At 42.5% G+C, this 21018-nt stretch overlaps 1 protein-coding gene across 2 annotated transcripts in view; it reads left to right on the top strand.

Moving 5' to 3' along the window:
* Nucleotides 1–19431, top strand: part of LOC118399219 (protein mono-ADP-ribosyltransferase PARP9) — a 31333-nt gene extending 11902 nt beyond the window's left edge. The window contains exons 2-8 of one of the 2 annotated variants that reach the window (XM_035795120.2): nucleotides 3964–4896; nucleotides 6496–6729; nucleotides 6947–7165; nucleotides 7430–7535; nucleotides 7659–8137; nucleotides 8242–8401; nucleotides 18027–19431. In XM_035795120.2, coding sequence (XP_035651013.1) covers nucleotides 4003–4896; nucleotides 6496–6729; nucleotides 6947–7165; nucleotides 7430–7535; nucleotides 7659–8137; nucleotides 8242–8401; nucleotides 18027–18307 — 2373 coding nt within the window. In that variant the 5' untranslated portion in view covers nucleotides 3964–4002 and the 3' untranslated portion in view covers nucleotides 18308–19431. The remainder of the gene's footprint in view (nucleotides 1–3963; nucleotides 4897–6495; nucleotides 6730–6946; nucleotides 7166–7429; nucleotides 7536–7658; nucleotides 8138–8241; nucleotides 8402–18026) is intronic. The other variant, XM_035795121.2, reaches the window with a different exon arrangement.
* Nucleotides 19432–21018: the final 1587 nt, after the last annotated feature.

The following is a 21018-nucleotide window of genomic DNA, read 5'->3' on the forward strand; positions in this document are numbered from 1 at the left end:
GCAAACTTCTGACCCACTGGAATTGTGATACAGTGAATAAGTGAAATAATCTGTCTGTAAACAATTGTGCATAACACAAGTAATTTTTCCAACAAAGTAGATGTCCTAACCGACTTGCCAAAACTATAGTTTGTTAACAAGAAATTTGTGCTGTGGTTGAAAAACAAGTTTTAATGACTCCAACTAAATGTTTGTTTACTTCCGACTTCAACTGTACGTATGTTTTTATACAGGTAGCTTTGACATCAGTTATAAATGTCGGCATTAAACTAGATGTTGGGCTTATAACAATGTTGGCATTTTTATGTTATATCGTCTGATTCCGTTATGTTCACCGATATATCGTGCATCACTTCCCATTCAGTTGGTCAACTTTCACATTTACTGCTACCCCAATAAGCACTCCTTTCAATGGCACCCTTTTCTTTTGTTGGCAAAACAATTCACATCTCTTGCCACCATTCGTTTAAGGTGGAGCTCCTTCTGATCAACATAAACAAACTATCACAAACCACTTCTGGTTTCCCTCACTGATTCCACAGCACCCAACTCTGTTTTCATCCACCCTGAAACCACACATGACTCAGCCAAAAGGCAAGGGAACACTTTAAAAAAAAAAAAATGTCCCCCCTTCACTTCACTCCAGACGACTCTTTATCCTGACCCTCGGTGCAAGCCTTGGGCTCCGAGACTTCACCACACCTACCACCTCCGATACTTCACCCTCATTCCCTTCCATTTCTCCTCCTCTCTTCGATCTGGCGTACAGCTCAGTCTGCTTACACTTTCTACCATTCTAGAACAAACCATCTCCCTTTCGCTTCCTCTTTTTGATGTACAATGTAGCGAAATACTCAAATGTGTAGTTTTTCCACATTTTGTTACTTTATGGCCTTATTCTTAAATGGATCAAATAAAAAAACAGAAATACATTACTTACAGCAAAGGGCCTGAACTTGTGAGACTTAATTGAGCTCCGGTGCATCCTGTTTCTACGACTTAATTTTCCACAGGTAGACTCCAATCATGTTGATTGGACATGATTTGGCAAGGCACACACCTGTCTATGTAAGGTCCCACAGTTGACAGTGCATGTCAGAGCAAAAACCAAGCCATGAGGTCGAAGGAATTCTCTGTAGAGCTCCAAGACAGGATTGTGTCGAGGCACAGATCTGGGGAAGGGTAACAAAACATTTCTTCAGTATTGAAGGTCCCTAAGAACACAGTGGCCTCCATCATTCTTAAATGGAAGAAGTTTGGAACCACCAAGACACTTCCTAGAGCTGGCTGCCTGGATAAACTGCGCAAACTGGGGAGAATGGCCTTGGTCAGGGATGTGACCAAGAACCCAATGGTCACTGACAGCGCTTCAGAGTTCCTCTGTCCAGATAGAACAATCATCTCTGCAGCACTCCACCAATCAGGCCTTTATGGTAGAATGGCTAGACGGAAGCCACTCCTCAGTAAAATGCACATGACAGCCTGCTTGGTGTTTGCCAAAAGGCACGTAAAGACTCTCAGACCATGAGGAAACAATATTCTCTGGTCTGATGAAATGCCAAGTATCACATCTGGAGGAAACCTGGCACCATCCTTACGGTGAAGTATGGTGGTGGCAGCATCATGCTGTGGGTATGTTTTGTTTTTTTCAGCGGCAGGGACTGGGAGACTACTCAGGATCAAGAGAAAGATTGAATGGAGCGAAGTACAGAGATCCTTGCTGAAAACCTGCTCTAGAGCACTCAGGACCTCAGACTGGAGCAAAGGTTCACCTTCCAACAGGACAATGACCCTAAGCACACAGCCAAGACAACACAGAAGTGGCTTCAGGACAAGTCTCTGAATGTCCTTGAGTGATCCAGCCAGTGCCCAGGCTTGAACCACATCTAACATCTCCAGATAAACCTGCGATTAGCTGCGCAGCGACACACCCCATCCAACCTGACACAGCTTGTGAGGATCTGTAGAGAAGAATGGGAGGAACACCCCAAATGTTTTTTGCAAACATTTCTAAAAGCAAAAACAGGTTTTGTTATTATGGGGGATTGTGTGTAGATTGGGGGAAGGTTTTATTCCTTTAATCAATTTTAGAATACGGCTGTAACATAAAAATGCGAAAATAGTCAAGTGGTCTAAATACTTTATTTCCGAATGCACTGTATATGCTGTCTCGAGTAATTAAGTGAAACTAGCTCCAGTAGGCTAATTTGAGTGTGAACTGTTGTTGTACTGGAATTACACACAGTTCAAACCACCATTCTGTTGCAGCCTACAAAGTTGCAAGTATAGGCTAGCAAATTTGATTTTAAAATATAATGTGGCCTATTTGTATAATTAGTAGGCTGACTTTCTCTCACTGTTGCTTCATTCCTTATTCGCTTTCAACAGAAATGAAACTGGTTTAGTTGTCTTCATCTTCGTCTTTCTAATGACATCCTTGAACAATATAGGACTAGAATTAGATGCAGAAGGCGGCGCTTTAATGTTTACAGATCTGAATAAATAACTGCTGTAGCCTACCGCCATCGTGCATTAGCTCTTCTTTCAATCTACCCGTGAGTTCTATTGGCTGCTGTATTTAACATTCAGCAAAAATAGTCTTCAAATAGTCTATTGGTATAACAAATGCTAAGAAAAGTCCAGCTTTTCCTGCACAGGTCTCCAAGAGCTAAGGAGTGTTTTTGTTGTTGTTGAGGCCAGCAGAGCTCATGCGCTTGTATTTTGCGCAAGAGACTGAGGCTTTAAGTTAGAAGCTTAGTAACTATAACCCATCATTAATTAGCTAAATATATGGCCGACACTACATTGAATGCATTACTTGAAAGAGGTAGGCTAGGACATGGATATACCTAAAACATAATCTATTTTTGATGCAATTTGAATGGAGTTGATAGTGCTCACGCGCGCACTGATTTTTAAAGCAACGATATTCAAGCGCTAGGCTGTTTAAAAAAAAAAAATGCAACTGCAATAAGTAAATGCACATCTTTACAATTAAAAAACCAATGTGACCCCCTCCGAAAGCCAGATGGAGATGGGTAAATTAGACACGCATTCGGTCTTTATATTACTGTAGCATAGGCTATGCTGCAGCAAATGTAGGCCTGCCTACCTGTCACAAACAAAGTTACCACGTCCCCACCTTGAGCATTGATTTAATCATGCAGAGGCAGTTGAGAAGCCAGATTTTAAACATCACATATCATTTAACAGTTCCATTTCATGCCATGCTGTTCATAGAAATCATTTACCATTTTCTTGCAATTATTTATCCTGGGAAAATGGAGTGGTTTTGTGCGGGAAAATCTCAGTAATCGGGTTCCCGCCATTCAACCCTAATTTACACCCTGCTATATTTATGCTTGAATGTAATATTACATTCATTATTGTTGAGCTTGTGAGATATTGACTATTGTCTTTATTTATTTTTTAAAATGTACTTATTTATCCAGATCAGTCAAGTAAGTTTACTTTCAGTTTTGATTATAGCCTAGTCCTCAAGGTCAGTGTTGTTCCAGCAAAACAGCTTGATCTGATGTCCCAGCCAAACAGCTTGATTTGATGTCCCAGCCAAACAGCTTGATCTGATGTCCCAGCAAAACAGCTTGATCTGATGTCCCAGCCAAACAGCTTGATCTGATGTCCCAGCCAAACAGCTTGATTTGATGTCCCAGCCTATAGAGTTCCTCTGATGTGAATAAAGTATTGTTTTCATAATGATCAAATTAATAGGTGATACAATCATATTTAGTTATTAGAACAACATGCACCTTGATAGTTTGTTGGTAATGTAAGCTAGGCCATGTGCTTGAAAACAATCGAATCGGAATTACATAATGTAGACTATTACAAAAAAAAAACTTTATATAATGAAAGGTTGTCATGTTCATAAGAAGCTCATTTGACTTGTGTAATGTATGCCTTGATTGCATATGACCTCTTACTCTCAAATGTTTTCCTCAGTCCTCAGAACAACATTGGATACCCTGTATTGTGTGAGCCATGGCCAATTCAGATAATTTCCCTCTGGAGGAGGAGATAGTGAGCATCCTGGTCCAATGTGGACCAGCTCTGACTTACGCCCTGCAAAGCAAGTTTGGATGCACTGCCGTGCTCCATGGTGTGGATGTTGCCAGTGCAGGTTCAGGACAGTCCATGAAGCCTGAGATGACGTTTTCTACCCTGCTGTCCAAGGGCCTCAGGGTGTCTGTATGGAGGGACGACCTTACCACTCACTGTGGCGTAGAGGCTGTGGTCAACGCGGCCAATGAGCAACTCAGTCATGGGGGAGGTCTCGCCAAGGCGCTTAGTGATGCCGGTGGCCCAGATATCCAGCGAGAGAGTGACCGGTACATAAAGGCCAACGGAAAGTTGTTAACGGGAGATGCCATAATCGCCCCATCTGGAAACCTTCCATACAAGAAGATCATTCATGCCGTTGGTCCAAGCCTACCATACAACTGCAAAAAATATGAAGTTGATAATGCCACACCAAAACTCAGAGCGGCAATTCATAACGTTCTGGACATAACGATAAAAAATAATCTGAAGTCTGTCGCCATTCCTGCCATAAGTTCTGGCCTGTTCAACTTTCCCCTGCCACTCTGTGCAAAAGTCATTGTTAAAACCCTGAAACACTACCATGATCACAATTACAACGGAGCTCCTTTAGAGGTTCGCCTGGTCAATCACGATGACTCATCGGTCAGGGAGATGGAGAGAGCATGCCATGAAGTACTGGTGTCATCGGTTTCACACAGTCAACCAGCGGCGGCTCAGTGGCTGCCACCTAAAGTTCCATACAGTCAAATTGTGAGTCACGGAAAAGGCTTAACTTCAATGAAAATCAACAATGTCACTCTGAATCTCAAAAAAGGACACATTCAGAGACAGCAGGTAAAATAATGATAAATAATCCGAATTGAATAGTAGACATGATTTGATGGAGGAATGTGTGTAGATATTTGGCTCCTTTTCAGCATTTGGAACATACACTACCGTTTTTTAAAAGTTTTATGATCAGTAAGACATTTCCTTGTTTTTGAAAGAAAACAAAAATAACAAAATTGATCAGAAATACAGTGTAGACATTGTTAATGGTGTGAATGACTATTGTAGCTGGAAACAGCAGATTAAAAAATATATATATATATTTATGGAATGTCTACATAGGTGTACAGAGGCCCATTTATCAGCAACCATCACTCCTGTGTTCCAATGACGCGTTGTGTTGCCTTATCCAAGTTTATCATTTTAAAAAGCTAATTGATCATTAGAAAACCCTTTTGCAATAATTTTAGCACAGCTGAAAACTGTTGTGGTGATTAAGAAGCAATAAAACGGGCCTTCTTTAGACTAGTTAAGTATCTGGAGCATCAGCATTTGTGGGTTTGATTACAGGCTCAATTTCCAGAAACAAAGTACTTCTGAAACTCATCAGTCTATTCTTGTTCTGAGAAATGAAAGCTATTCCCTGCCAGAAATTGCCATGAAACTGAAGATCTCGTGAAGATCTCTGCAGCTTCATTAAATAGTACCCGCAAAAAAAACAGTTGCAACGTCAGCAGTGAAGAGGCGGCTGGGATGCTGGCCTTCTAGGCAGAGTTCCTCTGTCCAGTGACCTTTTGCTCATCTTAATCTTTTCATTGGCCAGTCTGAGATATGGCTTTTTCTTTGCAACTCTACCTAGAAGGCCAGCATCCCGGAGTCGCCTCTTCACTGTTGACGTTGCGACTGGTGTTTTGTGGGTACTATTTAATGAAGCTGCCAGTTGAGGACTTGTGAGGCATCTTCTCAAACTGGACACTAATGTACTTGTCCTCTTGCTCAGTTGTGCACCGGGGCCTCGCACTCCTCTTTCAATTCTGGTTAGAGACAGTTTGCGTTGTTCTGTGAAGGGAGTTGTACACAGCGTTGTACAAGATCTTCAGTTTCTTGACAACTTCTCGCATGGAATAGTCTTCATTTCTTAGAACAAGAATAGATTGACGAGTTTCAGAAGGAAGGTCTTTGTTTCTGGCCATTTTGAGCCTGTAATCTAACCCACAAATGCTGATGCTCCAGATACTCAACTAGTCTAAAGAAGGCCCGTTTATTGCTTATTTAATCAAAACAGTTTTCAGCTGTGCTAACATAATTGCAAAAGGGTTTTCTAATGATCAATTAGCCTTTTTAAAATGATGTACTTGGATTAGCTAACACAACGTGCCATTGGAACACAGGAGTGATGGTTGTTGATAATGGACCTCTGTACCCCTATGTAGATATTCCATTAAAAAATCTGCCATTTCCAGTCATTTACGACATTAACAATGTCTACACTGTGTTTCTGATCAATTTTGATATTTTAATGGACAAAAAAACGAGCTTCTCTTTCAAAAACAAGGACATTTCTAAGTGACCCTAAACTTTTGAACGGTAGTGTATATTTTCAAACCTATGAAAAGCTTAACTGTGATGAACTGATATTCTAGCTTGCTCATCTTCTATTGACAGACGGGCGCCATTGTGAACACAATTTCTGGTGACCTTAATTTGTCGTCCGGGGCAATATCCAAAGCAATTTGTCAAGAGGCTGGAAAAGACATCCAGAAGGAGATATCTAGAAACGGCAACTCTAAAAGTTATGGCGACGTTATAGAGACCAAAGGACACAACCTGTTATGCACTTATGTGTATCACACGATATGTCCTCACAAAAATCAATACCAAAGTATTGCGTCTCAAAAGGTAAATACAAATAAGGCTTTAAGGTATTCAACTACACTAAAATGTACTGTTGATATCAAACAATTGTTATCCTACCTTACTGTTCCTAGCAATATGTTAAGAGTAGTTTTTCAAAGATCTAACTATATTTTACTATGTCTCTAGTCCATATGTACAACATATAGAATTAGAAACTGGACAAGTAATTTGTAAGCTTTCTGTATTCTTGTCATGACAGATTCTTGGTGACATCATCTCAAAGTGTCTGGGCATGGCCCAAAAAAAACAGCTGTCATCAATCTCCTTCCCAGCCATTGGTACTGGTGCGTTGGGCTTCAACAAGCAAGAGGTTGCCCATATTATGATGGACACAGCAGTGAAATTTGCCAAGCAAAACACTGGCACGAACATGGATATCCATTATGTTATATATCCAGAGGACACTGAGACATATAGGGTAAAAGTATTATTATTATTACGATCAAAGTATTATCAGTCATTTTTATACTAATCCTTCGTGGCCTGGTAATCGTCCCACAGCTCTTTGACGATTTCACTCTTTCGAAATTATATGACTTAGCCGTTTTTGAACTGAAGAGTTGCGAATATGATACATTTCTAAACCAAAATACTTAATTTCTTTGCTGTCTGTCTTCTTATGGACACCAGAGTTGATATAGCCTAGTTACCAGTCATCACATATTTCTGCTCTTTTCCACAGGCTTTTGAAGACCAACTGAAATCTCTTCAAGGCGCAACACAATATTCTAGCCCCTTCAACAGTGCCTCCGCTCAAGGTGAGATCCCAGTCAAAAGAAGTAGAAGTGGTATGTTATTATCATTTGTGTGTTAACAGAACTCTTGATACAACATATTTATTACAACGGTTTTTGCACTATGCATGCAGTATTTTGGATGAAATTATAATTTTTTTGTGTCTCGTCTGCAAGTATTTGAGCCGACAACTGGCCATTTTGACTCCAGAGATCCAAGGGAAAGCACACAACCATATATCGAGCTCAGCAGTGCCTTTGATGAGACATTGAGAGAGGCCAGGTCCTGGTTGTATTCTGTTTTCTACCCTGTCTCCAAGAATGTCTTCACCATTCGCAACAATTTCATCCAGCACTTTGGTGAACATGAGGTTGGAAAGCTGCTGACCGTTCAGACCAAGTTCAAAGTTTCCATTAAGGTGTTCTTCAAAGATGGTTGTGCCGGCGTGAACATCCATGGGGCTTCTAGAGATGTCACAGCTGCTGTATTAGAGGTGGAAGCCATGTGCTGCGAAGTCCAAGAGGATTTTGCAAAAGCAGAGGAGACTGACATGGGCCTGAACACTTCCACTAGTTCAGCAAGGAAGCCTGTCGACAAGAGCAGTTCTGACTATAGACAAAGACAGCGGAATTTTTCCAGTCTTAATATTGTCAGGGTGAGTGTCTACACAAGAAACAACAGATTTAACATTAAAGGTGCAATCTGTGATATTAACTGCTTGATAACCAATCACATATGGTTATGGCAAATGTGTTACAGGTTGAGAAAGTGGAGAACCGTGCCCTGAAGCAGGTCTTCGAGCTTAAAAAGAAGCAGTTGGACGTGTCTACCTCTCAGCGAATGTACCAGCGCCTGCCAGCGCAATACTGTCATCTGCTCACCAGAGTGGGCTTCCAGAGGGAGTTTGCACCACCTGAAGGTAAGAGAGAAGCCACCTATTCATGAGATGTGCATTGCGTCACAATATTGCAACTGCATATTCTGCTTATTGCATTCTCAATTGGAGCTGGTGAACTTTGCCCACTAAAGTCAACATTGCTGTCTAAAGTAAATTTGACAACATCATAATGATGGCAAAGTTGTTTCCGCCTAATAATTTGCCTACTTTAGCAATGCCATCGTATTACCTGGCCGCTACAGTGTAATTTAGACCAAACAGTCACTAGCCCCTGTTCAGAATGACTGGTCACGACTCGACTTTTGGACGCAACTATGGCTGAGGCGTCTGTAGAACTTTGATAACAATGGCATGAGGCAACCGATTAACAGAGGTACAACCCTTGAATAAAAACAAATTCTATTCATTCTAATGACATTCTTTGTGTTCTATTTTTATGGAACCAGCACTGTGTTTGAAGAATATCTCTGAAATAATTGTTGTGAAGCAATTAATTTAATGTATTACTGCAATATGTAACCTTCTGGGTGACCCAACTAGGGTTGCAAATTGTCAGAAACTTTCATTAAATTTTTCATGGGAACTTAAGCCTGGGAATTTTGGGAATTTTGCTTACCCTCTGCATGCACAGTGCATTCTTCCATCACATGTGCAGATTCTCAAGATCTTGCACACTAATGAGATGCTATTGAGCCCACACTTCTACACGGTCTGAGCCAAGGACTACATGCTTTCTGGTAAGTCTGGATTAAAATACTGGGTGGGGTGAATATAGTTTATATTACATATGATTTTTTGTTAACTAGGAAATAGTAGCCTACAACAAAGTGTTTAAATAATTTCTAACTTGTTAACAATTTCTGCTAGTTAGTATTTGCTACCATGTGGGTTTTAGCTTATTTGAGCCTGCTAAGGAGTGTGAATTCGCCTGTTTCCATACATGCTTCGTTTAAAAATATGTATCTTACAAAAGAGGAGTTTAATCTAACTGCTTAACAATTTATCTGTACATGGAATTGTATTTGTTTTTTGTACTCATTTTTGCCCCCGCTTATCTCTACAGGAAAATTGCACGGGCACCATCTGATGTGTGGAGACCTTTCACTGCAGCAAATGTAGAAGAAGAAGCTGTGTACATTTGCGAATACTGTGTCAAATCACATGTGAAGAATGCAACAAAGATGCAGAATCATCTGGCCAAGTGCATAAAGTTCCCTCAGTGCTCACAGCAAGCAACCTCTGACAAAAGTCCCTATACTTCTGTTTGAGATGAAAATGATGAATGACAACTTATCGATAGCAACACCTCATGGTCCTCCTGGAATCAGGTTTTTTGACTCATGTAGTCAAGGAAATGCTGATGAATGTCTTGCTTAAGCTGTGTATGCAACTGGTTCACCTCTGCTCACAGGCAATGTGTATTGGAAGATATTTCTGAATTTTCTTCGCCCAGCATACACCCCTCCAACCAGAGATGCTTAACCTACTCATTTACTGGTTGCAGAGTTCAAGTGAAGGTCAAGCAAATCATAGAGAAAGCAGACTGTATTGCAGTCATCTCTGATGGTTGGTCGAATGTTTGTGGGCAAGGAATAATTAACTACATTTCCACCCCTCAACCAGTATTCTACAAGAGCACAGACACACAAGGGGCAAGATGCACCGGTCTCTACATTGCAGATGAGCTGAAGGCAGTCATCAATGACCTTGGACCACAGAAGGCATTTGAAATGGTGACGGACAATGCTGCGAACATGAAGGCTGCTTGGTCTAAAGTGGTGTCCTACCCTCCCATCACACCCATTGACTTTGCTGGTCATGCATTGAATCTGCTCCTCAAGGACATCATGACACTGAACACAATGGATACACTCTACAAGAGAGCCAACCACATTGATGCTGCCCAGCAACACACGTTGGGGTGGTGTTGTAATCATGTTTGACAGTCTCCTGGAGGGGAAGGAGTCGCTCCAAGAAATGGCCATATCACAGTCTGCCGATATGGACAGCCCCATCAAGAGGATCCTCCTGGATGATGTATTTTGGGAGAGAGTGGTAAGCAGCCTGAAACTCCTGAAACTTATAGCAGTAGCCATTGCACAGCTTGAGGGAGAACAATGCCATCCTGTCTGATGTTCAGACTCTGCTTGCAGATGTAAGATAAATCCGTACTGCCCTGCCCACTTCACTGTTGCTCCAAGCAAAGGAAACTGCTGTTCTGAAATACATCAAAAAGTGTGAAGACTTAAGCCTGATGCCCATAGATGCCGCAGCATACATGTTGGACTCCAAGTATCCTGGCAAGAGCATCCTGTCTGGTGCAGAGATCAAGGCCTATGGTGTCATCACTACTGTGTCTTGCCACCTTGGCCTGGATGAAGGCAAGGTTCTTGGCAGTCTGGTGTACACTTCCAAGCAAGGACTTTGGGATGGAGATGCAATATGCTAGTTGTGCCAACGGATCTCATCAGCCACCTGGTGGAAGGGACTTTGTGGATCTGAGGCTCTTTCCCCTGCCTCCATCATCCTCCAAATCCCACCAACATCAGTCGCCTCAGAGCGCAACTGGTTCTTGTTTTGGAACACACACCAAAGCACGCAACAGGTTGACCAATACAAAGGTTGAATCAAGGGTGGCTATCTGGGCAAATTTGAGGCTTTTTGAGCCTGACAACGAGACATCCTCAACAAGGTTGGAAAGTGACAGTGAAGATGAGGCCTCAGAGTCTGAAGTTCAAAAGGTGGACATTGAGGAGGTCCAGAGAGAAGACATGGAAGCCTGAGAGGAAGACAACCAAAGCTTTAGTTTCTAGACTATCATTTTACAGATGTATGTTGAAAACATTTTTGGGAGATGTAATTGAGCATTGGGGATCATTCAATATTTATTTATTTTGTTCAGTGAAATCATCCCATGTGAAGAGTAAACTCATTGAATTAAAGTTCAATTTGTAACATTTTTTTTTTATATTGGAAGGATTTAATCATTTGCAATTATGTCTACTTATGATAAGGTAAAATGTTTGTTTCTGTCGCCATATGGTAAATAAACTCAACAAAAAAAAGAAACTGACATTTTCCAGGACCCTGTCTTTCAAAGATAATTTGTAAAAATCTAAATTTCACAGATCTTAATTGTAAAGGGTTTAAACACTGTTTCCCATGCTTGTTCAATGAACCATAAACAATTAATGAACATGCACCTGTGGAACGGTCATTAAGACACTAACAGCTTACAGACGGTAGGCAATTAAGGTCACAGTTCTGAAAACTTAGGGCACTGAAGAGGCCTTTTTACTGACTGAAAAACACCAAAAGAAAGATGCCCAGGGTCCCTGCTCATCTGCGTGAACGTGCCTTAGGCATGCTTCAAGGAGGCATGAGGACTGCAGATGTGGCCAGGGCAATAAATTGCGATGTCCGTTCTGTGAGATGCAAAAGACAGCGCTACAGGGAGACAGGACGGACAGCTGATCGTCCTCGCAGTGGCAGCCCACGTGTAACACCTGCACAGGATCGGGACATCCGAAAATCACACCTGCAGGACAGGTACAGGATGGCAACAACTGCCCGAGTTACACCAGGAACGCAATATCCCTCCATCAGTGCTCAGATTGTCTGCAATAGGCTGAGAGAGGCTGGACTGAGGGATTGTAGGCCTGTTGTAAAAGGCAGGTCCTCACCAGACATCACCGGCAACAACGTTGCCTATGGGCACAAACCAACCGTCGCTGGACCAGACAGGACTGGCAAAAAGTGCTCTTTGACGACGAGTCGCGGTTTTATCTTACCAGGGGTGATGGTCGGATTCTCGTTTATCGTTGAAGGATTGAGCGTTACACCGAGGCCTGTATTCTGGAACGGGATCAATTTGGAGGTGGAGTGTCCGTCAGGGTCTGTGGCGATGTGTCACAGCATCATCGGACTGAGCTTGTTGTCATTCCAGGCAAACTCAATGCTGTGCGTTACAGGGAAGACCTCTTCCTCCCTCATGTGGTACCCTTCCTGCAGGCTCATCCTGACATGAACCTCCAGCATGACAATGCCACCAGCCATGCTGCTCGTTCTGTGCGTGATTTCCTGCAAGACAGGAATGTCAGTGTTCTGCCATGGCCAGCGAAGAGCCCGGATCTCAATCCCATTGAGCACGTCTGGGACATGTTGGATTGGAGGGTGAGGGATAGGGCCACCACCCCCCCCCCCCAAAAAAATGTCCGGGAACTTGCAGGTGCCTTGGTGGAAGAGTGGGGTAACATCTCACAGCAAGAACTGACAAAACTGGTGCAGTCCATGAGGAGGAGATGCACCATAGTACTTAATGTAGCGTGTGGCAGCTTGTGGCCACACACCCTTTGTTCAGGGACACATTATTCGATTTCTGTCAGTCACATGTCTGTGGAACTTGTTCAGTGTGTCTGTTGTTTATGTTCATACAAATATTTACTCATGTTAAATTTGCTGAAGACAAAAGCAGTTGACAGTGTGAGGATGTTTATTTTTTGCTGAGTTTATATCCAATGCAAAAAACATCTACATTTAACATGGTAATTCCCACAAAGTTTCCACCTCTGAATATTCTAGACCCAACCAAATTCGCATTAAAAATGTGTTTTATAGATCTGTCACTCATTGATAATCCATGATTATCGAAAACTTCAATAAGCACTTCTCAACGGCTGGCCATGCCTTCCGCCTGGCTACTCCAACCTCGGCCAACAGCTCCGCCCCCCCCCGCAGCTCCTCGCCCAAGCCTCTCCAGGTTCTCCTTTACCCAAATCCAGATAGCAGATGTTCTGAAAGAGCTGCAAAACCTGGACCCGTACAAATCAGCTGGGCTTGACAATCTGGACCCGCTATTTCTGAAACTATCTGCCGCCATTGTCGCAACCCCTATTACCAGCCTGTTCAACCTCTCTTTCATATCGTCTGAGATCCCCAAGGATTGGAAAGCTGCCGCAGTCATCCCCCTCTTCAAAGGGGGAGACACCCTGGACCCAAACTGTTATAGACCTATATCCATCCTGCCCTGCCTATCTAAGGTCTTCGAAAGCCAAGTCAACAAACAGGTCACTGACCATCTTGAATCCCACCGTACCTTCTCCGCTGTGCAATCTGGTTTCCGAGCCGGTCACGGGTGCACCTCAGCCACACTTAAGGTACTAAACGATATCATAACCGCCATCGATAAAAGACAGTACTGTGCAGCCGTCTTCATCGACCTCACCAAGGCTTTCGACTCTGTCAATCACCATATTCTTATCGGCAGACTCAATAGCCTCAGTTTTTCGGATGACTGCCTTGCCTGGTTCACCAATTACTTTGCAGACAGAGTTCAGTGTGTCAAATCGGAGGGCATGCTGTCCGGTCCTCTGGCAGTCTCTATGGGGGTGCCACAGGGTTCAATTCTCGGGCCGACTCTTTTCTCTGTATATATCAATGATGTTGCTCTTGCTGCGGGCGATTCCCTGATCCACCTCTACGCAGACGACACCATTCTATATACTTTCGACCCGTCATTGGACACTGTGCTATCTAACCTCCAAACGAGCTTCAATGCCATACAGCACTCCTTCCGTGGCCTCCAACTGCTCTTAAACGCGAGTAAAACCAAATGCATGCTTTTCAACCGATCGCTACCTGCACCCGCATGCCCGACTAGCATCACCACCCTGGATGGTTCCGACCTTGAATATGTGGACATCTATAAGTACCTAGGTGTCTGGCTAGACTGCAAACTCTCCTTCCAGACTCACATCAAACATCTCCAATCGAAAATCAAATCAAGAGTCGGCTTTCTATTCCGCAACAAAGCCTCCTTCATTCACGCTGCCAAGCTTACCCTAGTAAAACTGACTATCCTACCGATCCTCGACTTCGGCAATGTCATCTACAAAATGGCTTCCAACACTCTACTCAGCAAACTGGATGCAGTCTATCACAGTGCCATCCGTTTTGTCACTAAAGCACCTTATACCACCCACCACTGCGACTTGTATGCTCTAGTCGGCTGGCCCTCACTACATATTCGTCGCCAGACCCACTGGCTCCAGGTCATCTACAAGTCCATGCTAGGTAAAGCTCCGCCTTATCTCAGTTCACTGGTCACGATGGCAACACCCATCCGTAGCACGCGCTCCAGCAGGTGTATCTCACTGATCATCCCTAAAGCCAACACCTCATTTGGCCGCCTTTCGTTCCAGTACTCTGCTGCCTGTGACTGGAACGAACTGCAAAAATCGCTGAAGTTGGAGACTTTTATCTCCCTCACCAACTTCAAACATCAGCTATCCGAGCAGCTAACCGATCGCTGCAGCTGTACATAGTCTATTGGTAAATAGCCCACCCATTTTCACCTACCTCATTCCCATACTGTTTTTATACTGTTTTTATTTATTTACTTTTCTGCTCTTTTGCACACCAATATCTCTACCTGTACATGACCATCTGATCATTTATCACTCCAGTGTTAATCTGCAAAATTGTATTATTCGCCTACCTCCTCATGCCTTTTGCACACATTGTATATCAGGGGTGTCAAAGTCAAATGGACGGAGGGCCAAATAAAAAATTTAGCTACAAGCCGAGGGCCGGACTGTTCGAATGTTCATTGAAAAATTTTTAAATGACGCATATAGTCTAGTGAACCTAATTGAACCTACTGAAAACCTAACAAATATATTCCAATATGATCAGATAAATAAAGCAATATTTTCTTATGGCTCTGTCAGTAATCTTTAATTTTCAACAGACACAAAAGACAAATTTCCTTTATATAAAAATCCCCATAACATGAACATTAAATGAAAGAAACCGGTATTCAAGGCACCATCAGTAGCCTATATTTTCTATTTTAGCAAAAGTGGGCTAAATTTACTTCAAAGAAAAAAACAATAATAGCAATTTTCTATCATCCACTCAACTGAAATATTTTTAAAATATAATTGGATTGAAATACAATAAAATAAAGTGCAAAAATCTATTAATCAAAAACAACACTTTGTTTAAGGAGAAGTAACATGCAGTGAAAACAAATATTAAACTTTAACTTTTAAACTTGAACTGAGTAAAAACTCTAAATATGTGATTGCACAGTAATGTTCACTTGTTTGAGGTTGAGGGTGATACTTGGTGGTGTCCCATCTTTTCCACAAGTTCATCAATGTTCGGGGTAAGGCTCTGAGCTGAGGAAATCCTCAGAATTGAGTGGAGGTGTTCAGCAGTAAGTCGACTTCTGTGTGATGTTTTGTTCAAGTTCATCAAAGAAAACAGTTGTTCACACAGGTATGTGCTGCCAAACATAGACAACGTTTGAGCAGCCTGGATGCGCAGCTGGGGCATTGTGTCGGGAGGAAACGGGCGAACTCCGCAGCACCCACTGCCGCATATTTTGCCCTCAGTGCATCATTGCATTGGAGGTCAATCAACTCCATTTGGAGGTTTGGTGGTGAGCTTTCCACGTCAACAGCAAATGGGTTACCGAGCAGTTCCAACCTGCTTTTTTGTGCTTCAAAGTCAGCAAATCGGCGTCGAAAGTCAGCGGCAAGCATACCTATTTTATCAGCCAACTGTGCGCTCGGGAACGCACTGGTAGAGAGCTTCTCTTTCATGGTCTGGCAGCTGGGAAAGTGGCTCAAATTTTCTTTCCGCATCTGCGTCTCCCACAGAGTCAGTTTGGTTTTAAATGCCTTCACTGTACTGTACATATCAGAGATGACACGATCCCGACCCTGCAGCTGCAAGTTCATTGCATTCAGATGACTCGTAATGTCACACAGAAAAGCCATTTCACACAGAAACATTTCGTCTCGGAGTTGTGTTGTGTCTTTCCCTTTGCTGTCCAAGAACAGACAAATCTCCTCACGAAGCTCGAAACATCTTTGAAGCACCTTTCCCTGGCTTAGCCATCGCACCTCTGTGTGATAAGGCAACTCACCATGCTCCGTTTCTAACTCCGTCAGAAATGCCTTGAACTGGCGGTGATTCAAACCTTTGGCTCTGATAAAGTTAACTGTGCGCGTGATGATGCTCATTACATGCTCCATTTTCAAGGCTTTACCGCACAACGCTTCCTGGTGTATGATACAATGATAAGCTGTCAGCTCACCTGTCGCGTTTTCCTCTTGCATCTTTTCCCGTATCTTCGCCACCAGTCCGCTCCTGTGTCCACACATCGCAGGTGCTCCGTCGGTTGTCAAACCCACGAGTTTTTCCCAAGGCAGCTCCATCTCATTTACACATCTTGACACCTCTTCATACAAATCATGCCCCGTAGTTGTGCCATGCATAGGACGTAAAGCCAAAAACTCCTCTGTCACGCTTAGGCTGGAGTCCACTCCGCGGATGAAAATTGACAACTGGGCAATGTCAGAAATGTCGGTGCTCTCATCCACAGCCAAGGAATATGCAATGAAATCTTTTCCCTTTTTCACAAGCTGCTCTTTTAGATTGATGGACAACTGGTCTACTCTCTCGGCAATGGTGTTTCTGCTCAGACTCACATTTAAAAAGAGTTGCCTTTTTCTGGGCAAACTTCGTCACAAACTTTAATCATGCAGTTTTTGATGAAATCCCCCTCCGTAAATGGCCGGGCTGATTTAGCGATCTCTTCTGCCAAAATAAAACTGGCCTTGACAGCAGCCTGGCCTTGTGATTTGGCTTTTTTGAACAGAGCCTGTCGAGATTTGAGGCCTCGTTTTAATTCCTCTGCCTTTTTGTAGCCTTTGTTCCATGTCCATATTCTTGTTTTTGTCCGCGTGTTTCGTTTCATAATGTCGTCTCAGATTATACTCTTTCAGTACCGCCACACTTTCTCCACACAGAAGACACACAGGTTTTCCAGCTACCTCCGTGAACAAATACTCCGACTCCCACCTTGTTTGAAACCCCCGGTTCTCAGTGTCCACCTTCCGTTTTGCCATTTTTGATGGGTATCTGAAAGTTAATTTTACTGTGATGCTGACAACTGCTGTGCCAATAAATATTGAAATGAAGCAGCCTACTGCTCGGTGTGTCACCGTTGCATTGTGGGAAATGTAGTATTGGTGCGTGTAAAAGATCTGCGGGCTGCCGGCTTGCTGCGGTCTGCGGGCCGGTTCTAATAATAAATCAAGATCATCCCAGGGGCCGTAAAAAACCTTCTCGCGGGCCGGATGTGGCCCGCGGGCCTTGACTCTGACATATGTGTTGTATATAGACTGCCCATTTTTTTCTACTGTGTTATTGACTTGTTAATTGTTTACTCCATGTGTAACTCTTGTCTGTTCACACTGCTATGCTTTATCTTGGACAGGTCGCAGTTGCAAATGAGAACTTGTTCTCAACTAGCCTACCTGGTTAAATAAAGGTGAAATAAAAAAATTAAAAAAATTGAAAGCAAGTCTAAGAAGTGCAGATCTGTTCTATTTTTGTGCTTCCTGTTCTTAAGATTAGGTTTTGAATACCAGCTTTGAACAGCTGAAAATACATCTTTGGTTGTGGAGAATATATTTCAGTGGGTTTAGATGTTACAATGATTCTCTACACTATACTTGCTTGTTTTGTCACAAACTGAAATTAGGCCAACTATTCAAATTTTAGCAACGAGGAAATGGAGAGATTTCTGGATAGTGCATATTTAATTTCATTATTGTGTTACTTTCATCCGTAGAGCAAATCTATGGAGAGGGGATCTACTTCAGTGGCAGCGTGGATGGGGCAAAGAAGCAGTGGAAAGGCTTGGCAGACGAGGCATACCTGTACTTCGTTGAGGCGCAAGTGCTGACAGGGAATTCCACACATGGTTCACCAGATCTTATTGTGCCACCGGTGATGCCCAGTGGAGACCACTTCACTCTTTATGACAGTGTGAAAGGGGGTGTGGACACCTATGTCATCTTCAATGGTCACCAGGCCCTACCTGAATATCTGATCATCTGCAAAAATGAATGAAGTTGCTAATGGGTGAAAAAATAGTCATATGAAAGTCATTTTGTTTTAAAATAACCATATTTATATTTCATTTTTGCCCTACTGTAGACTGCAGGAAACTGCATTTAGATCCACTTTATTATCCCATCGGGGAAATTAATTTGGTCATGTGCTGAAGACTACATGAAAACTGAGAAACGACACAATATAATTCATTCAAAGTGCTATAGCTACACATTTAAAATGAAAGTGCAATATGCTGAAGACTCGAGGGACCAACAGACACTTATACAGCCTAATGACTGTTGGAATAAGAGTCCCCATATCTATCTGTTTTGATTTTCTTTTGAAGAAGTCTCTTTCCCCTTGTCCGGCTGCTGCTGCGACTGAGTTTTGAGTGAAGGGGATGTGTACTGTCCTGTAAAATGCTTTCACGTTTTAGTTTTGTGTATAGGTTGGTGGCTGATTCTTGATCCATACAAATGATCCTTCCCGCCATCTTAATCAAGCGCTGAAGCTTGACTTGGTCTTGCACTCGCATGTTTCCATACACGCATGTCAGACCAAAGGACGGCACACGCTGCAGGACAGATGTATTATAGAGGCTTGGTCTGGGTGGAGGGAAATTGAATTCAGACATGTTTGCTTCACATTTTATATAGTTTTAATTGGATATGTTTTTTTTTTTTTTTTTTCTGCTTCAGTGTCAAAGCATTATGGTTTCAGTTTATAACCAACAAAATTAATGCAGTTTGAATAAATGTTATCATTTCGGTAATGGGTTGTATGTCCATTTTTATTGATAATACTGACAATCCTTTGTTTTGTAATGAGTGTGTATTGTGATAGCATTATGTAAAAGTATAGCTAAATGCTTTGGTAGAGTAATTCGCTTTTATTACACTGATACTGTTACATAAACAACTCAATATTAGCCATCAATGAACAAGGCATTAAGCTATTTTATTAGATTTATGTAAAAAGGTTATGGTTCACAACATTCTGGCAGTGAGCAACTTGGAAGGACTACAGAGTAGGATTTTGCCATATTGCATTAAACAATGAAATGTACTGTAACTGCTTACATACTGATACTGTACTTTTCACCTAGTACATCAATAATTAAAATATGATTTGAGTTTTAACCAGACTCCCTTTGCTTTCACTTGTTGTTATGGAATGTACACTAAACAAGAATATAGACGCAATATGCAACAATTTCAAAGATCTTACGGAGTTACAGATCATATATAAGGAAATCTGTCAATTGAAATGCATTCAATAGGCCTTTATGGATTTCACATGACTGGGAATACATATGCATCTGTTGGTCACAGACTCATTAAAGAAGGCATGGATTGGAAAACCAGTCGCTACCTGGTGTGACCACCATTTGCCTCATGCCACGCAACATCTGCTTCTCAGAGTTGATCAGGGTGTTGTTTCTGGAATGTTGTCCCACTCCTCTTCAATGGCTGTGTGAAGTTGCAGGATATTGGTGGGAACTGCAACACGCTGACCTACCTATCGATCCAGAGCATCCCTAACATTATCAATGGGTGACAACTAGGACATTTTCACATTCCGGGAATGGGGGCGTGCAATATTGTGCTGAAACATGATGGCGGCGGATGAATGGCACGACAGTGGGCCTCAGGATCTCGCCACGGTATCTCTGTGCATTCAAAGTGTCATCTATAAAATGCAATTGTGTTTGTTGTCCGTAGCTTATGCCTGCCCATACCATAACCCCACAACCACCATGGGGCACTATGTTCACAACGTTGACATCAGCAAACAGCTCGCCCACACAACGCCATAACAGTCTGCCTTCTGCCCGGTACAGTTGAAACTGGGATTAATCCGTGAAGAGCAGTCAGGTCAAGACCCCGGTGAGGATGACGAGCAAGCAGATGGCCTTCCCTGAGATGGTTTCTGACAGTTTGTGCAGAAATTATTTAGTTGTGCAAACCCACAGTTTCATCAGCTGCCCGGGTGGCTTGTCTCAGACCATCACGTAAGTGAAGAAGACAGATGTGGAAGTCCTGGGCTGGCGTGGTTACAGGCGGTCTGTAGCCGGTTGGACGTACTGCCAAATGCTCTAAAACGACGTTGGAGGCGTCTTATGGTAGCGAAATGAACATTCAATTCTCTGGCAACAGCTCTGGTGAACATTCCTGCTGTCAGCATGCCAATTGAATGCTCCCTCAAAACTTGAAACATCAGTGGCATTGTGTTGTGTGACAAAACTGCACATTTTAGAGTGGCCTTTTATTGTCCCCAGCACAAGGTGCACCTGTGTAGTGATCATGCCGTTTAAACGGCTTCATGATATGCCACACCTGTCAGGAGGATGGATTATCTTGACAAAGGAGAAATGCTCACTAACAGGGATGTAAAGTTATATAGTTTGTTGATTGTGGTCTTAGTGCCAGCATCGTTTTGTTGTGGTAAATAGATGTCTACAAAACATATAGATGAAAACTCTTGGTAAATGGTATGGTCTATACTGCTCTATGCCACTACGCAAATGTGATGATATGCATGCAATGCTTTATTATAAAGGTTATTATTTTGAAAAAATGATGCATTCCGGTACCTCAGAGCTCCTCAGTTCAACCCCTCTTGTGCAATTTTTTTGTTCCGGCATCTCCAGATTTACAAATGAAGCACTGTGAAGACCCTTGTTTTATACTAATACAATTGCTCAGAGAAAGAGATTTTGTTTACCA

This window comes from Oncorhynchus keta, chromosome 24, assembly GCF_023373465.1.
Source record: "Oncorhynchus keta strain PuntledgeMale-10-30-2019 chromosome 24, Oket_V2, whole genome shotgun sequence".
NCBI lineage: Eukaryota > Metazoa > Chordata > Actinopteri > Salmoniformes > Salmonidae > Oncorhynchus > Oncorhynchus keta.